Genomic DNA, 20,407 nt, shown 5'->3' on the forward strand with positions numbered 1-20,407 from the left:
TGCGCACACACACACAATGAAGTATTAGACCAGATACACATAATAATGCAACTAAAGCCCAATCCCGGACATTTTCGCAAATTTGAAATCCTGGCTGGACGCTTTTTTAAGGTCCGAAAAAGCGGACGTGTGGTCACCCTATATATAGACATTGTCATTCTTATCAGATACACTTAACCAATGTCTTTGTTTTAACTGGATATTTTGTTCTGATCGCCTGTAGGTCTCTTTGAAATAACTGAAATAATTTGGCGAAGTGATATGGAACAGATGCGGTCAAGACCTGGAACTACTTCATAGCTGTGCATTTACTTGAAAGTAATTGCACATCTTCAACCAATCAGAATCAAGCATTCAACAGACCCGTGGTATAACTAAGTTTAATGGTGCAATGCTCACATATTTAGTAGTGCGTAAATTGAGACTAATTCCCCTTTATGCCCATGACTAGATTAAGTTGTAATTTACGTGCAGCTGGTGCAACCTGCCCCTGGTGTTGAATTTATGGGTGTAGACAAGTGCGTGCCTGTTTGACATTCTGTATTCTGTATTGAAGTAGACTATAACAACTTCTCTGTAGCTATTAAACAGTCCCAATGGTATTAAAACAATGCTTATATTATAAATGTTGATGTAAAAAAATATTACAAGAAAAAAAAAATACTTTAAACTGGTTGTGTAAAAAAAAAATCAAAATCCATCCATCCAAACCTTATGTCATCATATGGCTCCAGTAAAGTGCCGAACAGTAATTGCACATCAGTGTTTTCTTTTTCGTTTAGTTTCATGAGTAAAGACTGATGAGCGGCTCTTGTTCTTGCAATGCATTACATTTAGAGCGATAAAGAATATAGTGACTTTGTTACTAAAATAATGCACAGTTCCTGACCAACAAAACATGCTTCACAAGTCCTAACTGTGTTTATTAAAATGCAAGATATCCCCTATGGTCAAATAAATGTTGACAATGTCTGAAAACAGCAGTGAAGATAAAAACTCGGTGTGAGGCGGTGTGGAGCTTTGGATCAGAGGATGTCAAGATCATTGGTAAAGGTTCCACACAATCCGTATGGAGATCCATATAACCTTACTGTCTACCTTTTCAAGATGTTTGTAATTAATAAATTGCATCACTAGCCAATTTGGGAATATTGGCAAATTTAACATAAACATCTCAGGTCTTATTTAGTGTTGTTTTTACCCCACCTAGATGGAGACAGAAGGCACAGTCATAGGTGAGTTGGCTGATTTAAACAATGCCTTAAGATTTATAATTTGCACATGCAACATTTTGAGATTTGATTTAAGTATTTATTTATTTATTTTTTAATAGATTTATTAACACAGAGCAGATGTTTTAAAACTTGAACATGATGGTAATGAGTTCAGGACAACCCCAGAGTTTCGCTCCAATGTTGCAAAAATGTTATGAGCCTTATTGGACAGGATAAGAAGAGACAAAAATCCCAGTTCCCACAATATCTTTGTCATTTTAAAACTCTTATTGTTTGTCAGAATGATCTCTCTCTTTCCTCGGCACACACACACACAACATTAGGTGTATTTCAGAGGTGTTATGTGAGACTGATAACTCAAATCCTGGTCAGTCTGAAAACAGAGCGTAAGAGCACAATGAAGAAGGTGAGTGACCTCCTATAATAGACTGATTGCTGATACATATCTCATACTATTGATTTTGCATGTTATCTAAGAGAAATGGTATTTGAAATAAAGTTTAGCTAAGAAATTCTTCCGTTAATGCACAAATAGGACTACCAGTGAAGTTTTGAAAGACAGTTTTACAACTTTTTGAACTGAGACATGTTTCTTGTACTTCACATTCTGCTCCTGGAAAATGAATGAAGAAGCAATCACCACCTCCACCCTTTAAAAGAAGAACCATTCCCAGCTCTAAGTGAGTTTGACTCCTGCTTATGATAGTACATGCACACACTTCTTTTAGGGTGAATCCCACGAAAACATGTGCGGGTCACTGTGACGAGGAGGAGGCGGGGCTGGCGGGGCTGGCGGGGCTGGGGACCTGAATCGAGATAATCAGCCAGAGGGGGATAAAGATCAGACAAGTTGGAGGAGTGACTGAAAGACTTTATAATTTGTGTTTAAACAGAAGTTGAAATTATATATATTTTTTATATTTTATTATGATTATTATACAGTAACAGCACTGATTTCAAAGAAAACCTGTTTCTCATCAGGAATGAACAAGTGTTCATGCTATGACCCTTGACTTTTTTTATTATAAATTTTTCATCTTTTTTTCATTAATTATCAGATTGACTAGATACAAATTTCTAGCACATTTCAATTTCGATGCCCAGTTCTCTAAATGAATGACAGTGACATACTTTGAAACCTAAAGCTTCTACTTGTCCACAAAATAATTTAGTATATTAATCTGGATTAAACAAGACGAAATTGTCCCCTCAGGAGTGTAATTTACATATATTTCCACAAACTTCATAAAATATTTGAGAATAGTTAGGCAGCATGTGGTGACATATTTCATATGTCATCAGTTTTTTTCTCTTTCTGATGCATCTAAAAAGTTCGCTTTTCTCATATGGATCAGCATCATTCCTTCTATCTGAAATAATCTCAGCAGCTTTCTTCCATGTTTTGAAGTGGGATTGCCATCTGTACCCACAGCTATTGTGCAGTAGAGACCATCTGTGTAGGGTTGTAAGGGTCTATGTCCCCTGGTGAAGAGGAGAGCAGGTGAGAAGGATGGGTCTCGCTCATCTGAGGGTAGAGCTCCAAACTGCCCGAAGACACTAAAAATGTGATTAAAAGAGAAATATAGGTACTCAGAACTATAATAGTGTTGATTTTATTGCGGTAATACCTGAAATTTTACTGAATTTGGCTCTGAGAATGTCAGTACCTGGCTCTGGAGAAGTGGATTGCAGGTGTAAAGACTCATCTTCACTGGGAGTGTCTGTGTGATCCTCGGGATCTGAGGCGAGAATCTGATAGAGAGGGAAAAGATAGATCATTTCAAAGAGTCAGAGTCACATGTAGTTTGTATGGTTATTATGTGAAGTATATTTTCTCTGCCGTGAATTCCTCTTGCATATTTCTTCGTTGAATTGCATAATGCAGCAGTTATTCAAATGAATGATTGTTGTCTTTTTTTCTCTCTCTCTCACTGTGAAGAATTCCTACACTAGGCCAGAGTGTTTGGTTCATGCCTGGCGAATAGCTGTGAGGTTGGTCAGCGTTCCAATGCTGTTGCTGTCTGCAATGACCATAGCCTGGGACAGGAGACTAGAGGAGGGGTAACAGGTCAGGTCTGCCTTGCTGTACACTGGAAAACAACATAAAAACACAGTTTTGGTCAAGTCCATTATTTCAGCTAAATAAGGCAAACATATAATCAGAAACAACAATTAATGGAATTTTCTGGGCTCAAAATAAGTAAAGCTCTATCGCCAGCAATTGTGTTATGAACAAATATATAAAATCAAGCACAAATTGTAATTATAGTAATTTATTGCAGAAGTCCGCAGGGCAAGGAATTGCACCAGAATGGTTTCGGGAAAAAATTTAAACTTTTGCTAACAACTTATACCAACCATAAATGCTAACATGAGACTTGTGTTATAGAAACCTTGATAACCTTATTTTCACTTTCCAACTTGTCATCACAACCATGTAAACCAGTAAACCTGGTAACATTCACCAGAAATGCACAAAGAATCCAGAAAGAGACATGTTGAATCCCCAACCCCCTAAAGGGGAGCACCAAAGGTCCACTGGCTGCCCTTTCTCGAACATTATACATTATTGAAAGACCCAATAGCAGTTGCAGAAGACTCTCCCAGCAACTAAAAGACTAAAAACAGTTCATGGAATGAAAAGAAAAGGTGAAAACAAACTGAATTTTTCATAGAACGTACGTAAAAACAGCAACAAAGTCCCTATCAATTGTTCCGGAGTAAAAACGCTATTTTTACATGCTGGTAACTGGTTAATTTTTTTACCGGTAATTTATTCATGAAACCAAAGGCCAAAGGGTTTTCCACCATAAATTCTTGGGAATTCCACCACTCCCTGTTGTCCCCCAAAAATTAGGCTTCTCTCTTTTTAGTAGAAATGAAGCATGTACTTTTATTCTGAAAGAAACCGCTGCATCACATATTTCTTTGCATAATTGCATGTTGTCAATGTAGCATTCCCTGACCTGCTGAAGAACTATATAACAACTTTATATAATTACTACGGTTAATCTACATACAAGGAAAAAAAACTAGAGGTAAAGAGCATATTTCGCAGTTGTTTCCAAGTCTTCACTGAATTATTGTTAGATGCATTAATACAGATTTGATGCTGCCAGATTTCACTGAGAAGCTGAAATAAATTTTTCTTTCAGGCCATACTTTGAAAACATTTAATTTGACTTATTACAGCTGAAGAGCCAAGAGCAATGAGTCTGTGCTCCTCCTGTTTTACCCAATGTTAGTTATTAAAGCAATACAAAGTTGATACAGGAGTTTTTTTTATCTCCAGAAGAACAGGGGCTGTGCATGTGCTCTCTGTAGGTACAAAAAATAATTCAGCCAGCATAAGATGACGTTCAGTCCAAAGGCAAATTTTCAGGCTATTAAATCATTTTAGATGGCCAGATGTAATATTGAAATATTTTGGGGGATGTATTTAATATTGAGAAAGGATATTATTTTATATAGGATACTGTATACTTTGCTTGTGGTAAAACAATGTAATTCCCCCACATGGTAAAAATGTAATACTGCTTATTTTGGCTAAGGCCAGTCCCTTATTTTGAACTTGTTTTTCCAGACAGGGGCTTGTTTCGCTTGAGAGATCTGGCAACACTGAAACTGGTACATCACCCACCACCAGCACAGAGTACTGACATTTTTTAAAAAGAACATTATTAACCATTCTTTTATTTTGTTCTAACCATTCACCATTTGGAATGGAAGCTGCTGAATGCCAGAACAGAACTAAAAAACACAATTTCTGCACAGAACGAACCAAAATAAAAACATTTTGCTTTTAGTCCATAAAAAAAGCACCCAAACAGATCAAAAGTAGTCCACACAGCTTGTGTGTGTCGTGTTCCAAGTCTTCTGAAGACATTAAATAGAGGTTAGGTTTAGAGCACAAACCCTATATTAAACTCCTTTTCAGTGAAAATGTTGACGTCACTTGCTAAATTTTCATTGTTTAGTGCTAAACAACTTAAATTAAACAACATAAATTATCACGTGAACACGGACGTCAACCTTTTCACTGAAAAATGACTTAAATTTTGGGTTGTTTCTCACCAAAACCCATCGAATGCCTTCAGAAGACTTGACATATGCATGAGCTGCATGGACTACTTTAATTATATACCATTGTATTGAGAAGACCACAATGTTCATTTAGAACATCTCCTTTTGTGTTCCTCATGAGAAAGAAAGTCTTATGGGTTTGGAACGGTAAAATTATGACTATTACTTTTGGTTTAGCTGTTCCTTTAACAAAAATAGAAGCTTGAATTGAACACAGAACATTCCTGTAATGTCTGCATCTTTTGTGAAAATCATGAATAAAGAAATGTCCTTTATACCAGAAGTACTTACTGTGACTTACTGGCAACTGGGCCATTGTTGTCATGAATGAGCTAGGGCTAATGTGACCCTGAAGCTGCTGTGCTATTGGCTGCTGAGGACCGGTATGAAGCTGCTGCTGAAACGAGATTTGCTGGAGGGTAGTAAACCCACCACCCATGTTGTTGATCACAGGGACTGTCTGTGTTTGGGAGGATGTCAAGCCTGTAGTAAAATACATGTACATTATTAGCCATTAATGACAAGTGTTTTGATCTTAAGCTGTTAATACAGATCACAATACCCCATCATGCTTGTATAATACCTATGAGAAGTGAGGAGTCCCTCAGACTCACTACACTTGGTAGCGAGGCCATAATCAGTCCTTGATGGGCATTTGAGGATCCTGACACTCCATGCAAAGAAGTGAGAGTACTAACAGGAGGTAAGGAACCCCCTCCTGAAGCCTAGGTGAGGAGAAAAAAACTTGAGACTTGTTTCTTGCCTGAACATTGAATGTCAAATCAAGTTTCTAGCTTATTTGCCTTAAATACAATAACCACTAGTGTTTGTGTCCGTAAAGTGTTCCTGTGCTGTATATCAGAGGTACTCAGTCCTGATCCTGGTGATATGCCTTCCTGCAGAGTTTAGCTTCAACTATAAGCAAACACATCTGAACCAGCTCATCAATTCTTGGGGGTTCTTTTAAAAAATTCTACTAGCTGTAGATCAAATGGTAGAGCATGGCATTTCAAGTAACACCAAGGTCATGGATTTGATGCCCAGGGAATGCCATGTCACTTGGAAAAAACTGTCTACCAAATGCATCAATGTCAATGTCATTTATTTTTTTGAAGTGTGCCCTGTTTATTAATCTCACTGGTTTGTGGTGGTGCGTGTCCAAGAGTGTATGGCTGGGTACTAGCTGGACTGGACTGGCTCCGATACGACCTCCACCACCCCTGTCCCTTGTGTATTTAAGACCTTCATAGTGTGCACCAAAAGAAAGGTAGGTAGAAATGTAAAATTTTATGACTAAGCAGAAGGTAAGAACTAAAAGTAATTTAAAAGTTTCAAAATCTGCAGCCAGTTGCAAGAAACGCCTTAAAGGAATATTCCGGGTTCAATACAAACTAAGTTCAATCATCAGCATTTGTGGCATAATGTCAATCACCACAAAAATTACTTTTGACTCGTCCCTCATTTTCTTTAAAAGAAAAGAAGCAAAAATCTGGGTGTCAGTGAGGCACTTATAATGGAAGTGAATGGGGTCTATCCATTAACTTTAAAATACTCACTGTTTCAAAAGTATAGCCACAAGACAAAAACAAAATGCATGGTAACATGATTTTAGTGTTATAAAATCGCTTACTAACAATTTCTGTGTAAAGTTAAAACCAATTTTACAACTTTGTTGCTATGAAAATGTAGAACAATGATTTAAAGAACTTTAAAGCTCTGTAATACATTAGTTTTAACAGAGAAATGAAAGCTGATGTATGTAACTTTTTCAGTGTTAAAATAAAGACAACTATTAGTAAGCCATTTATTGGTTCATTTCCTTGAAAACTGTTAGCAATGTCTTTCTGTGGCACTTTGAAAAGTTATCTTTTTCTTTTGAGCAACCCGCTTAGACCTGCCTAAACAACATTACTCAAACATTGGCATGAGTTGGGGGCGGGACTATCTCTTTGTTTTGCCAATGGGGGGCATATTCAGAGAGCTGTTTTGAAAAAAAGTTAATTTTTGCAATTCTGTTTGGTGGCGCAAATTAGAATTCCATACTTCAGCTTTAATGAAAGTGCTTTTATAAAATTATAAGCTTCACATTTCTGTCTTTAAACCCTCCAAAAATTGGCCCCATTCACTTCCATTGCAAGTGCCTCATTGTAACCTCGATTTTTGCTTCTATTTTTGTTTTTAAGTAAAAGTGGTACGAGTCTAAATTATTCATCAACATTATGCCACAAAAGCTGTTGATTGAGCTTAACTTGTGCTGAGCTCGGTAAACTGTTTTCCTTTAAGTTAAGAAAACGTTTAGTGACAAAACACACAATTATACCTTTTCTTGCAACCAGGCTCTGAAGTGTAATTTCATGCTCTACTGGACTACTAATGCTCTGCTAATATCATGCACCTTGGATTGATAACAGCATTCCAAAGATGACATATGGACAAGTATTACTTTGAATGAAATTATACGGCTACCTGGTGAAGGACTGGATGGTAGAGTCTGGCCTGTGGAGGGTGCTGATTGGCTGTTGTAAGCCGTGTCCAGTGCAAGTTTGTGGCGAAATGCCTCCTCCTTGCGCCGATTGGCGAACCAATTATATACACGTACCTCTGTCACCAGATTATAGCCCAGACCAGCTAACTGAGAAGGAGACACTCCCCTTTGTAGACACTCTGCTCTAAAGCACATACACATTAGGTGTTGCACAAGTCGCAACTTTACCAACATAGGCAATTTAGGTTCATGGTGCCCAGTTCACTCTTTCATTGCCCGGTCTTCTCTTACCTGTTGCACTCCTCCACCAATCCCTCCCTCTCCTCTTTACTGGGGTTCTTCTGTCGTTCATAAGCCTGGAAAAGGATTTGCTGGGAGGCAGGGCCCCATTTGAATCTATTTCTCCGTCCCTTTCGGCCATCCTCCCCAGATTCCTCACCTCGACTGGCGTTGGTGAATTCTACTTTGATTAGTGTGAGAGAACCAATGCAAAGTTCATTCTGGTTGGGATTTGATTTTAAGCGGTTTGACATCTTCTCTTTAAGTGCATATTTTATATGGCTTATTATAACGGAACCTTACATAACAAAAAAATACGAAATGTCATACTCACGTTGGCTAATCTCTGCCTGTTTCTTGACATACCAGCTATACAGCATGGCACGTTTTTGATTCTTCATGGGTGTGCCCTTGTTGAGGTGTTGGGAGAGATGTGATTGGTTGAGACCGGTGGACTCTACCACCTCTCTCTGGGGTAGATTGTGCTGCTGCATGTAGCTCTTCACCATTTTAGCTACATGCCAAGAATCCTCTCTAACAAAGAAATTAATCAATGTGTTATAATCAGTGTAAAATGGGGCCTGGGTAGCTCAGCGAGTAAAGATGCTTACTACCACCCCTTACTACCGCAAGTTCGAATCCAGGGCGTGCTGAGTGACTCCAGCCATGTCTTCTAAGCAACCAAATTGGCCCAGTTGCTAGAGATGGTAGAGTTACATGGGGTAACCTCCTCGTGATTGCTATAATGTGGTTCGCTCTCAGTGGGGCACTTGGTGAGTTGTGCGTGGATGCCATGGAGAATAGCGTGAAGCCTCCACACACGCTATGTCTCCGCGGTAACGCACTCAACAAACCACGTGATAAGATGCACGGATTGATGGTCTCAGACACGGAGGCAACTGAGATTCTTCCTCCGCCACTGAATCACTACACCACCACGAGGATTAGAACATTAAAATGCTTTACTGTTTCTAAACAAGTTCTTACAAATATGCTACAAGAATAGCACAATACTTATTAGCGGGTCATTCTCAGGAAGCTGTGCTATTTGTGCCTGGAAGTTTTAGAATTTCAATTTTGAAAAAAAAAAAAAAATGTATTCATTTATTTTACGTTGGAGTAATAATAATAATAATAATAATACATTTTATTTAAAGGCGCCTTTCTCGGCACTCAAGGACACCTTACAGGGAGTGACTATTTGCATTAGGTGTAAATTGCACCTGCCACACAGTGTGGCTATTTGCATTCCAATAGTCTGGTTGGTAGTAACACCGAAATTGAAGACTATGACAAAGAGGAGGGTGGGGCTGGGCCGTTAGGATTGACGCCTGACGCTGAGTTACCGCAATCAGCCAGCAGAGGGATAAAGGTGCACACAGCCGTTAAATGCATGCATTCCGCCTGCTGGACTGAAAAGTCTTTAGAATTAAAGAGCACATGGAGCTGTGTGTGTGTGTGTGTGTGTGTGTGTGTGTGTGTGTGTGTGTGTGTGTGTGTGTGTGTGTGTCTGGTTATATTATGCTGAAAAGCAGTTTTATGATGTGTTGAATTAAAAGTCTTTATTGTAAACCCAGTTTTATCATGAAGACTTGCAGACTTGAGTGAAATTCAAGATGGCATTTATTTGATGGTTATAAAACAGAAAATGGAATGTCTCTCTTTGGCATAAGCCCCGTCTGGCGGTCGAAGAAGTTGTACTCGGAACCGTCATATCCTGCAGGAGATAGGAGGCATGGGCCAGGAGCCTAACCTCATGCAGGACGGGACTCAACTGATGGTGGTGGGGTGGTGGAGGTTGCCGTGTTAGCACAATGAAACAGCAATGTGATGGATTGTGAACAGACTTATAAAGCAATGGCTTACATGTGATCGGCTAGGAGTTACCTAGCTAATGGTGCGATGATGTACAGCTGCTAGTCTTCCTGCTAGAAATACGCTGCGCTTACATTTCCTGCTTCCTCCTTTATGATGAGCAAGAGAACTGTCTGCCACAAAGACAAACTGCACCTTGAGTGTTGCTGCAGTTTCATTGGGTGTAACAACTGTTACTAGTTGTGCTTTTTTTCCTGCGGACAACCCGAATTCAAATCTGCCTTTCGTCCCTCTTTTCTTAATCTTAATATTTTCTTTAATATATATATATATAAAATTCATGTAAATGTTGATTTCTAGTGGAACTCTAAATAAACACAGCAAACATGCTGCAGTGATGCTCCTATACTGTATGCTAGTATTTAATTAGGGGTGCAAATAGTATCTGCCACTATTAGCACTTATTGCAAAGAAGATGCTTTTTGTTGCCATTTATAAAACTCAGCAAAAACTGAAATGGCCCTTTTTCAGGACACTGTATTTTAAAGATATGTGACAGGGACCAGAGCAGTCACAAGGAGAATCACACCAGAGAGAAGGTATAGTGTTCCAAAAAAGATGTTTAACCCAGCAGAGGTGCAAATGTGCAAATAAATAGTGTTTTAAAAGTACTCATTAAAACAAGGTTACATAAAAAATTTTTTTTTTAAAAATAGCCCTGTTTCTGGTACAAATTTGAGCACCTACTTCCCTCTCTAATTAATGGAGGCTAGAGTATAGTTGCACTCGAGCAGCGCTACAACCTTGTCCATGTGCTCAAACACTTGAGTGCTACACTTGTCCATATCCTTCCCTCTCTCTAGTGGCGGATGGTTTAAATACACAATTTTCCCACATTTACTAATTGGAACAAACCATTATTTAAATAAAATTAACCCTCACCTTTCCACTCTTAAATACAAAATATTTGAATAAATACATAAGAATTAGTTAAAATGAGAGTTAAAAAGAAACCAATAAATAGGATGAATTAGGATGCATGATACAAGGGGGCAAAGTCCAGTAAAACATTACCACAATATGTATTACAAAATTGAGAGTAAAACAATGAATACGTCCATTGAACACAGTAAAATTCCGTGATGAGACCGATTCACAGGCCCTCCATCACAAGATAATTTTGTAAAAATTCAAAAAACTATACAGATCTTTATTGTAAAGAGTGTAAACAGTGTTTTCCATGCTTGTTCAATGAACCATAAACAATTAATGAACATGCACCTGTGGAACGGTCGATAAGACATTAACAGCTTACAGATGGTAGGCAGTTATGGTCACAGTTATAAAAACTTAGGACACTAAAGAGACCTTTCTACTGACTCTGAAAACACCAAAAGATAGATGCACAGGGTCCCTGCTCATCTGCGTGAATGTGCCTTTGGCATGCTGCATGGAGGCATGAGGACTGCAGATGTGGCCAGGGCAATAAACTGCAATGTCCATACTGTGAGATGCCTAAGACAGCGCTACAGGGAGACAGGAAGGACAGCTGATCATCATCTCAGTGGCAGACCACATGTAACAACACCTGCACATGACCAGTACATCCGAATATCACACCTGTGGGACAGGTACAGGATGGCAACAACAACTGCCCAAGTTACACCAGGAACACACAATCCGTGCATCAGTGTTCAGACTGTCCACAATAGGTTGAGAGGGGCTGGACTGGGCACAAACTCACCTTCGTTGGACCAGACAGGACTGGCAAAAAGTGCTCTTCACTGTCAAGTCAAAACTGCATTTTGTCTCACCAGGGGTTTTGGTCAGACTTGCATTTATCGTCGAAGGAATGAGTGTTACACCGATGCCAGTACTCTGGAGCGAGATCGATTTGGAGCTGGAGGGTCCGTCATGTCTGGAGCGGTGTGTCATAGCATCATCGGACTGATCTTTTTGTAATTGCAGGCAATCTCAACACTGTGCATTACAGGGAAAACATCCTCCTCCCTCATGTGGTAGCCTTCCTGCAGGCTCATCCTTATATGACCCTCCAGCATGACAATGCCACCAGCCATACTGCTCATTATGTGCGTGATATCCTGCAAGATAGTGTTCTGCCATGGCCAGTGAAGAGCCTGGATCTCAATCCCATTGAGCACGTCTGGGACCTGTTGGCTCGGATGGTGAGGGCTAGAGCCATTCCCCCCAGAAATGTCTGGGAACTTGCAAGTGCCATGGTGGAATAGTAGGGTAACATTTCACAGCAAGAACTGGCAAATCTGGTGCAGTCCATGAGGAGGAGATGCACTGCAGTACTTAATGCAGCTGGTGGCCACACCTGATACTGACTGTCACTTCCCTTCGTTCATTTCCAAGAAATCCCATTTTCACACCTCAAATCCCAAGTATCGTCAGCTGGTTGCAACAACCCCCTTAAGTTATGAAAAAACTTAGCATCATTATGATTCCAATGATAACTAAGAGGCTTCTTAACTTAAGGGGTTTGTTGCATCTTGTCACAGAGTAACCACCATAGACAGTAAGGAACCACAATAGGGGAAAAGTGTCCACCTAAAACATTTAGTAGTCAACAAATATGGGTTTTTCAATGGCTGATTCGGAAAGTATCATCCCCAATCCTAACTATGGTGGTTAAAGCCTTACAAAGTACCAGTAGTTATTTATCATTACTAAGACTAACTTACATTACCAAACCCTAAAGTGCTACATTCTTTCAGTAAGATTGATTAAAAAAAAATTGTTGGGGTGGAATTGAGTATTTAAATATTATATTATTTATATATTTCTCTCTCTCTCTCTCTCTTTATATATATATATATATATATATAATGGTCACAAACCTAAAACAGAAAATGAATGTTTTACTTAAAAAATGATTTGCATTACACAAACAGGAAAATCGATCAATAATATAAGTTTCCTGTAAAGTTCAACATTCTGTTAATTGTCTCAGAAGTAAACCATAGGCACACACAGAATGACCTTACCATGCCATAGGAAAAAAATTATGAAAGTACATGTCAAGAACAGAAAACATACAAAAAATCAAGATATTATTTTAGAAATACACTGAGAGAAGGGTTAGGGGAAAGGGAGAGGCAAATAGAGAGGTAGAGAGGGTGCAATGCTAACACTGAAAGATAAGGCATGATACAAGGGGACAAAGTCCAGTAAAACAGATTGCAGATAACCCTTGTGAATGCAAGACGAACACACACAGACTCACAAATGCACAACGTTCCCAATAACAATAGATTTGACCTATTCAAATCACAAAACACAGCCCCCGAAGGAATTTAGATAAAGTGCATCATGTGCTTCCTCACAAGTCAGTTATCACTGAACTGTCCAAAGAGCTAGACTTTTGGAAACAAAGCTTCCTCACAACATGCTATCTTTACAATATAACTATAGCCAAGTGTGTACACAAAGAGAAAGAGAGAGAGGGAGGAAGGGAGGGAGATGTACACTATCACTCTGTTAATTTTAACCAGTCGATGTAACTAATTTATTAAAAAGATAGAAATGGCTTGAGAATAATGAATAGGGCGGGTAATTAGTAACTAGAAAAGGTGGAACCTACTTTATATTTAGCCCATCAGTTTGGACACAGAGCAGTAGAAGAGAGAGGAAGCCGGTGAGCAGAAATAGAGCAGGAAAGGACAAGGAAGTGGTTGATTCAGGTATTTGTGGAGTAGGATGGAAGTTTGAAAGGGAAAACAACAGAGGTCACAACACGAGTGGATTTAATAGAGATGTTCTAACATATTAATGCAAGAAGAGATTCTTTTGATGTTTTGACATGTAATTACTTATTACAGATCGCATCTTCGGCACTAAAATCTTATTAGATTGTGAAGTTTGTACACTTTAACCTGCTGGAAGTGCATAAGAGCACACTAGGAGACTTACTGCAACAGACGGTCAACTTGACCTCTCTGTCTCGCATTCTCCTCCGGTGGCAGCCCCTCCAGCTCACGGAATATGGGCGGTGGATTGTCCATCTCTCCCTCCTCCGAGCTCTCTCCATCAGCCCGATCTGCTCTCTGCACTCCGGCTAAAGCCTGCTCCCTCTCCAGATCTCCCATGGCCTGGATCAGCAGCTCCTTCGATAACCCTGAGCCCAGTAGAGACCAGACCAGCTGCTCTTGCAAGGCTGACAGTTGGCTACTTCGTTCTCCTCCGGCTCTCCTGTCATCTCTTCCATTCATCTCACGTTTTCAGGTGTCTCAGCAGCCGTTGTTCCTCTGACTTGGTCCCAGATCTTGGAGAAGGCACCTATGTGTGCGCATACACACAAGGAAAGGGAATCACAAACTTTGTCTGTGTCGCAGAAAGCAATCGAATACAAACACACACATCGTTGTGCAAACAGTTGTGATGTGCACACACATAATGTAGAAGCCAAAACTATATTGTTCTCATTCCAAAATGTACCTGTTTCCAGAATTGGAGCTTAGTTGTCTCTCTTCTTGATTAAGATCTTATGCGAAGATTTCATTTTTCCTTCCTCATTTTGTAGTGTTCCTCTATTTGTGCTCCTGTGTGATGTCTAGACACCTGTTGCTCTGTTACTTTGAAATGTGTTTTTTTTTTCCTAACTTGTTTTCCCCTTCATTCCTTCCTCCCTTACTCTGTCACTATGTCTCTCTTTCTCTCCCTCTCTCTTGGTGAACTTTGGCTTCAACTCGTGCTAAGGGCAAAGGTAGAGTCTAACCATTCTGTGAAAATTAACATTTTGAACACATTAAAAACTTGCAGTGAACTTGTTATAGTGTCTTATTTTGAAACATCACATATAACAAGTAAAAATACAAAATAATACAAAAAAGTACAATATAAAAAACAAACGAATCTGATTTAATAAAAGTGTCAGATCCAAAAAGATAATTAAGAGAAATGCAGAAATGCTGCTTTGTCCATTTAAGACATAGCTGCCATTGTTGGAGAGAATTATCAACTTTTCAAGGGACAATATATCATATTATGATTTAGACTGGTTTGGTAATGGTTTTGTGTAGCATACCTAGACCAATGTCCTGTATATTCACTATATAGTTTTCCATGACTTTTCAGGCATTATTTCCATGTTTTCCATGACTGTGGTAACCCTGTTTTTTTGCTATTATTTGTCTTTATCATTTGATTTGTCTGGATATATTGTGCAGCTGAGCATGAAGAGGCACCACAAAATGTCAAAAAAGGTGTATCATCAGACTTGAGAAGCAGAAATGTATAATATATGTTGTCTTGTTTTCAACTGAATCTAATAATCATTTGGTGGGATTCATGCTTAAAACAAGAAAAAACGATTTGTCAATAAGGTATGGAAAATTATATTCCTTTCCCTTTGAACCAAACATATTTGGTCATTTTGCTTCTTATATAAATTAGATGTTTGATCATATTTAGATACATTTTATTGGACAACAGTACATCAGAGAGCTTCGGGTCTACTAAACTTCCAACCTATATCATCATTCAGGCTATTGTTCAAATGTACTGCAAAAATATGAAGTGTAACAAAGCTTAACTCTATCGTTTTGCGGTTTTTAAAGTTAAATGAAATGTTCCATAAAATATGTGAGAAAAGTGATAACTATGCATTATTATTGACACTGTGTCCTGGACTGGTAGTAAAATGTGATTATTGCTCTAATAGAATCTGTGCTTAAAATTGTGGTCCTGGATGTTCTCTAAACCAGGGGTTAACAGGCGTTCTCACCCAAAACTGATTGGATTGCTTCAGAAGACATTGATTAAACCACTAAATTATTATTATGATGCCTTTATGTGATATTTGGACTTTTAGAGTTCTGGCCACCATTCGCTTGCATTGTGAGGACATACAGAGCTGAGATATTCTTGTAAAAATCTTAATTTGTGTTCTGCTGAAGAATAAAAGTCATCTAGGTTGACTTGAGGGTCAGATAATGATATGAGAATTTACATTTTTGGTTTAACTATCTCATTAGTCCTTTTAAATTCCTCCCTGCCCAGTAGGTGGCGATATGCACAAAGAATGCAAATCGACAAAAACAAAAGAAGAAAGTGAAAGTGGAGATTCATAAAAAATTAAAGATCTGTTTTTCACCCACACCTATCATATCACTTAAGAAGATATAGATTTAACCACTGAAGTCGTATGGATTACTTTTATGATGACTTTATGTGCTTTTTGGAGCTTTTGAAGTTCTGGCCATAGCTGAGATATATTTCTAAAAATATTTTGCGTTCTGCAGAAGAAAGTCATACACATCTGGGATGTCATGAGTGTGAGTAAATGATGAACTATTCCTTTAAACCAATTTTACTGCACAAACTGCATTATATTATACAAGCAGTATTACATAAGCGTATGATATAATAAAAACAACATAGGTATTTCTATTGTTATAAAGTCAAAAGAAATTATTAAAATGTTATCTGGATAAATATTAACTTTGTAGTAAGTGGTCTCTGTTTCTTATTTTTCTGTCCACTTCTATAGAAATGTAAGATGTATATACCTGAAGAGAAACATTTTAATTCAATTCAAATATAGTGCTCTTCACACAAATGTGGTTCCAAAAGCAGCTTTAAAGGCAAATGTTACCTTACAATCCCCAGTGGGCTAGCTAGAAACAAGGAGAGACTATGGCTATTTCTGACACCCTAGCAACCACTTTTGGCCAGTTGGGGTCCCCAGACCCCAGTTTGAAAACCTCAGCTTTTAACAACTCCATAGCAGAATAGTGCATAATCCACACTCCATATCTGCACTCCAAATGGAGACTCAAATTCGATTAAGGATTTAAGTTACCATGGTCCCTGTCATAAACAAATCATAAACTATATCTAAGAGTTAGTTACAATTACAATGAAAGGAAAGAAATACTTCATAAGCCTATTTTGAATTACATCTTCACAGTAATTATATCAATAATTTTTAGGAAAGTTATATATAATTATTTGTAGGTACTTTGTATGTGTTAAAAGCTTCTATTTGTAAGTAGCTGCAAAGCTATAACTGTAACCATATAGATAAGACAAAGCAAATAACTGTGATCAGAAATGAAATCACATATGCAACCAGACAAATCTAAACTAAAAGCCCATAAATTCCCAACATACTTTTTCAACCCATTCATATTTAAATTAAACAAAACTGACTTCTAGGATTAAAAACTAATCCTAAATAATCCTCTAAATGATTGAGGCAACACAATGGCCTGCAGTAAGAAACATTAGAGAAGGACAAACACTCAGGCACAAAGCAATAAAACAACAACTTATTTATATATAACTGTAATTATACCCTATTTACATTATACAGTGAGACATTTTCCCTCACAAATAACACCCATAATTTAATAAATTGAATTTACATGCTGAAGTGCATAGTGTTCCATAAAATATAGGCCACTCTGAATTACAGTAGGCTTTCTTGAGTCTGTGAACCATTGTCTGAGAACAATGGGAATCATTAGCAATTCTTGAAATACTGAACCATACAGGGAACATTCACACCAGGTGTTGGTGGACTGAATGGAGAGAGATGTTATGGCCACAAAGCACTTGTGAATGGGGAGAGAGAGCTAGGTATTCACAGTGTTTGGTCAGAAACATATCATTTAAGAAACTGTTCATGTTGCTATCTGTATGACAGAGAAATAAAAGGTGCATGTACAAGTTGTACATCATAGGGTTGACAGGGTTGTGCGATATTGTCCACTAAGCTGCACTGTAATGCTAGTCCCAGCTCTAAAGCAGGCTGTAGGGGGGCTGCACCCTCCCTGTCCTCATTCTCCTCCCCCCACCCTACATGTACTTTGTCTCGAATGCCTGGGGGACTTTCCCATTGGCCAAGGGCCCCTGGTCTGGTCAGGCCCCTCACCCGATGCATTTCCATCAAACTTGGGGCTCTACTGGCTCCACCAATGGCCAGCTGGAGTGCCTGGAAGAGGCCAAGTAGATCCACTCTTAGCTCCACTATCCCATCCCTCCTCCATACACTGTACCTGCAGAAAGAAAAAAAATGGCGATGACTGATTATTTTAAAATGTGTAAAGTGCATGTAGAACTTTGCTAATACAAAAAGGCAATCTATTTTCCCTACATTTATAAAATTCCTATGTCTCACCTGGTAGGGAAGCCTCGTTTCTCCAATGAGGGCAGCACAGGTTGGATGTTGAAGTGTTGGGGGTTTGAAAAGTGAAAATGAACTTCTGCTTTCACCAACGGTGCTGACAGCACATCATCACCGAGAAGAAAATCAATGTTGGAGTCTTGGAAAAACAGAAAGAGACAGAGGATGTTAGAGATGGTGTCACCGCATAGGCTAGTACATGTATTCATTCAATATATAATAAGTAAACATATCGAGTTTTAGAGGCAAAATTACATTCTAAGGGGTTGTCCACACCGAACACATTATTGCATCCATTCGCACTGCTTTTAAGTTGTTTTTCTCTGTAAATGCACTTTTTAAATGCACAGAGCTCTGTGCTGCGTTTTTAGATGCCGTTTAAAGTTTAAAAGAACTATTAAGGTAATAGTTCACCCAAAAATTATGAACACATCTACTGAACACAAACAAAGGTTTTTAGAAGAATATCTCAGCTCTGTAGGTCCATACAATGGAAGTAAAAGGTGGCCAAACATTGAAGCTCAAATAAAGCACATAAAGGTAGCATAAAAGTCATCAATATGACTCAAGTGGTTTAATCCATGAATTCAGAAGCGATATGATAGGTGGGTGAGAAGAAACACAACATTTAAGTCATTTTTAAATATAAATCTGCACTTTCACATCCACATTCTTCTTCTTTTGTTTTTTGGCGATTTTAATTATTAGTGCATATCACACCTACTGGTCAGGCTGGTCAATGTTGAGATTCATCATGTTTCTCACCCACATCTATCATATCACTTCTGAAGACATGGATTTAACAACTGGAGTCGTTTGGTTTACTTTTAAGCTGACTTTATAGGATTTTTGGAGCTTCAAAGTTCTGGTAACCACTTACTTGCGTTGAATGGACCAACATAACTGAGTTATCGCCAAAAACAAAAGAAGAAAGTGAAAATGGAGATTTATTGAAAAAAGGACTAAAAAATGGATCTGTTTTTCACACACACACCTGATAAATACTTCTTATGTTTGTGTTCTGTTGATGAAAAAAATGCATACACATCTGGGATGACCTGAGGTTAAGTAAATGATGAGAGAATTTTCATTCACATAAACTTTTCATTAACATTAACTTTAAAACGCATCTCAAGACACCTGCGAGTCTGCTCCTTTCGATGGTGCCCCTCAAAGAAGCCATATCGAAACACATCGACTTACCTCCAAGTTTTCGCCCTTGTATTCCTTTGACACTTCCACAGTGGTACCCCACTTGACAACAGCGATACACCCGTCTAACGAATCGGAAGAGGGGTTGCTCTGGGAAAACAGCACGACGTGGACCATCACTCATCGTCGTTAATATCTTAAGGCGATACATTTGCCCCCAGTCTCCCAATCGAGTGCTGCTCTCCGTCCACGGTGCATTCAGGAGGGCGCACTGGTCGCGCTCGGAGCCCGGATCGCGACGGATCCGTTTCTGGACGTGTCCAATACGGATTTTTCGCTCTCCATGAAACGACGTCATCTTACGAATCTGTGCACGCAAAGATCGACTCTGTACTCCAACGGGAAACGCCATGAAAGCGAGAAACAGCAGAGGAATCAACGTGTGCGTTACGGTGGCCATCTCTAGTATCCAAATAAATCCGCCAGTGGTGTTGCGCCACTGAGATGCTTATATCTGGCTCTCCACGATACGATAGAGAGGTTAAATCCTCCTGCTCTGACAATAAGCTCAGAATTTGAATTTTGGCTTCTGACTCTCCTCCCCCTGGTTTTGTGTGGGCACCCTTAAGTAGCCATTCACACCCCCATCGACCTTTTAAAAATGTGTCTGCATAATGAGGCGCCTAGAGCCCTGCCATTCTAGTCCATTCTTATTCTCCCTCCTAATGACCCTCATTACAGAACATCTGCACTCTCAGCAATGAGCTGCTCATTTGCAAGAGAAACGACTCTAAGGGAAGCATAAAACTTTCCTTCTCTGCCCCAAAGTGCCCCACGCTTACAATAGCTCCACAGCCAAAAGAGAGTCAATACCACTCCTCAGCTGTTCCCTTGGACTGAATGTAGACTTTGAAACGCTTTATTTGGGAACAGTCAGTGGCTTCCAAAATAATATGACCCTAAAGCCACTCTTACAATGTATGAATGTCATTGCGTTAGCTAACAAAACATCAAACCAAAATTACACATGGAAACAAATGATGCAACACCCTTTCACAGAACTAACTTCATGCAATTACTTTGAACCAGCTGGTCCCAAGATCATTTTTAGTGGATTCAACTCATTTCCCCTCAAGTTCACACAGGTTTCCTGGCAGAGTAACAACATATCACATTATCTGAGAACATGTTCCACTAAGTTTGACA

General features: G+C 38.9%; 2 protein-coding genes across 6 annotated transcripts; both read right to left on the reverse strand.

Annotated features, from left to right (window-relative positions):
• Positions 1-2,099: 2,099 nt before the first annotated feature.
• On the reverse strand, positions 2,100-16,832 carry LOC127631319 (hepatocyte nuclear factor 1-alpha-like). 5 transcript variants are annotated; one of them, XM_052109410.1, is made up of 11 exons: positions 14,359-16,832; positions 13,834-14,199; positions 8,417-8,616; positions 8,095-8,266; positions 7,785-7,987; positions 6,457-6,560; positions 5,902-6,043; positions 5,610-5,801; positions 3,210-3,325; positions 2,903-2,987; positions 2,100-2,792 (listed from the first exon to the last, which is right to left on the reverse strand). In XM_052109410.1, the coding sequence occupies exons 2-11, from the start codon at positions 14,130-14,132 to the stop codon at positions 2,668-2,670; spliced, it is 1,638 nt and encodes a 545-aa protein (XP_051965370.1). In that variant the 5' UTR covers positions 14,133-14,199; positions 14,359-16,832; the 3' UTR covers positions 2,100-2,667. The 5 variants fall into 5 exon arrangements, 3 of the variants coding, with proteins under 3 accessions (XP_051965370.1, XP_051965371.1, XP_051965369.1); XM_052109411.1 differs by having other exon boundaries at positions 8,095-8,263; positions 13,834-16,832; XM_052109409.1 differs by having other exon boundaries at positions 13,834-16,832.
• A 407-nt stretch (positions 16,833-17,239) lies between these two features.
• LOC127631323 (uncharacterized) lies at positions 17,240-20,036 on the reverse strand. Its single transcript, XM_052109416.1, has 3 exons — positions 19,253-20,036; positions 18,044-18,188; positions 17,240-17,921 (listed from the first exon to the last, which is right to left on the reverse strand). Exons 1-3 carry the CDS (start codon positions 19,659-19,661, stop codon positions 17,555-17,557), a joined length of 921 nt encoding a protein of 306 aa, XP_051965376.1. The 5' UTR covers positions 19,662-20,036; the 3' UTR covers positions 17,240-17,554.
• Positions 20,037-20,407: the final 371 nt, after the last annotated feature.

This window comes from Xyrauchen texanus, chromosome 37 (assembly GCF_025860055.1).
Source record: "Xyrauchen texanus isolate HMW12.3.18 chromosome 37, RBS_HiC_50CHRs, whole genome shotgun sequence".
Taxonomy (NCBI): Eukaryota; Metazoa; Chordata; class Actinopteri; order Cypriniformes; family Catostomidae; genus Xyrauchen; species Xyrauchen texanus.

Bases quoted from the DNA above. Each gene is read 5' to 3' on its own strand.
- LOC127631319 (XM_052109410.1), bottom strand. From the start codon at position 14,132: ATGAATGGAAGAGATGACAGGAGAGCCGGAGGAGAACGAAGTAGCCAA. The intron at 3,326-5,609 runs GTAAGTACTTCT...GTTGTTTTCCAG, and splicing joins CCAGTTGCCAGTAAGTCACA to TGTACAGCAAGGCAGACCTG. The intron at 2,793-2,902 runs GTACTGACATTC...TCACATTTTTAG, and splicing joins ATCCACTTCTCCAGAGCCAG to TGTCTTCGGGCAGTTTGGAG.
- LOC127631323 (XM_052109416.1), bottom strand. From the start codon at position 19,661: ATGGCCACCGTAACGCACACGTTGATTCCTCTGCTGTTTCTCGCTTTC. The intron at 18,189-19,252 runs GTAAGTCGATGT...TGTTTTTCCAAG, and splicing joins ACAAGGGCGAAAACTTGGAG to ACTCCAACATTGATTTTCTT. The intron at 17,922-18,043 runs GTGAGACATAGG...TTCTTTCTGCAG, and splicing joins AAACGAGGCTTCCCTACCAG to GTACAGTGTATGGAGGAGGG.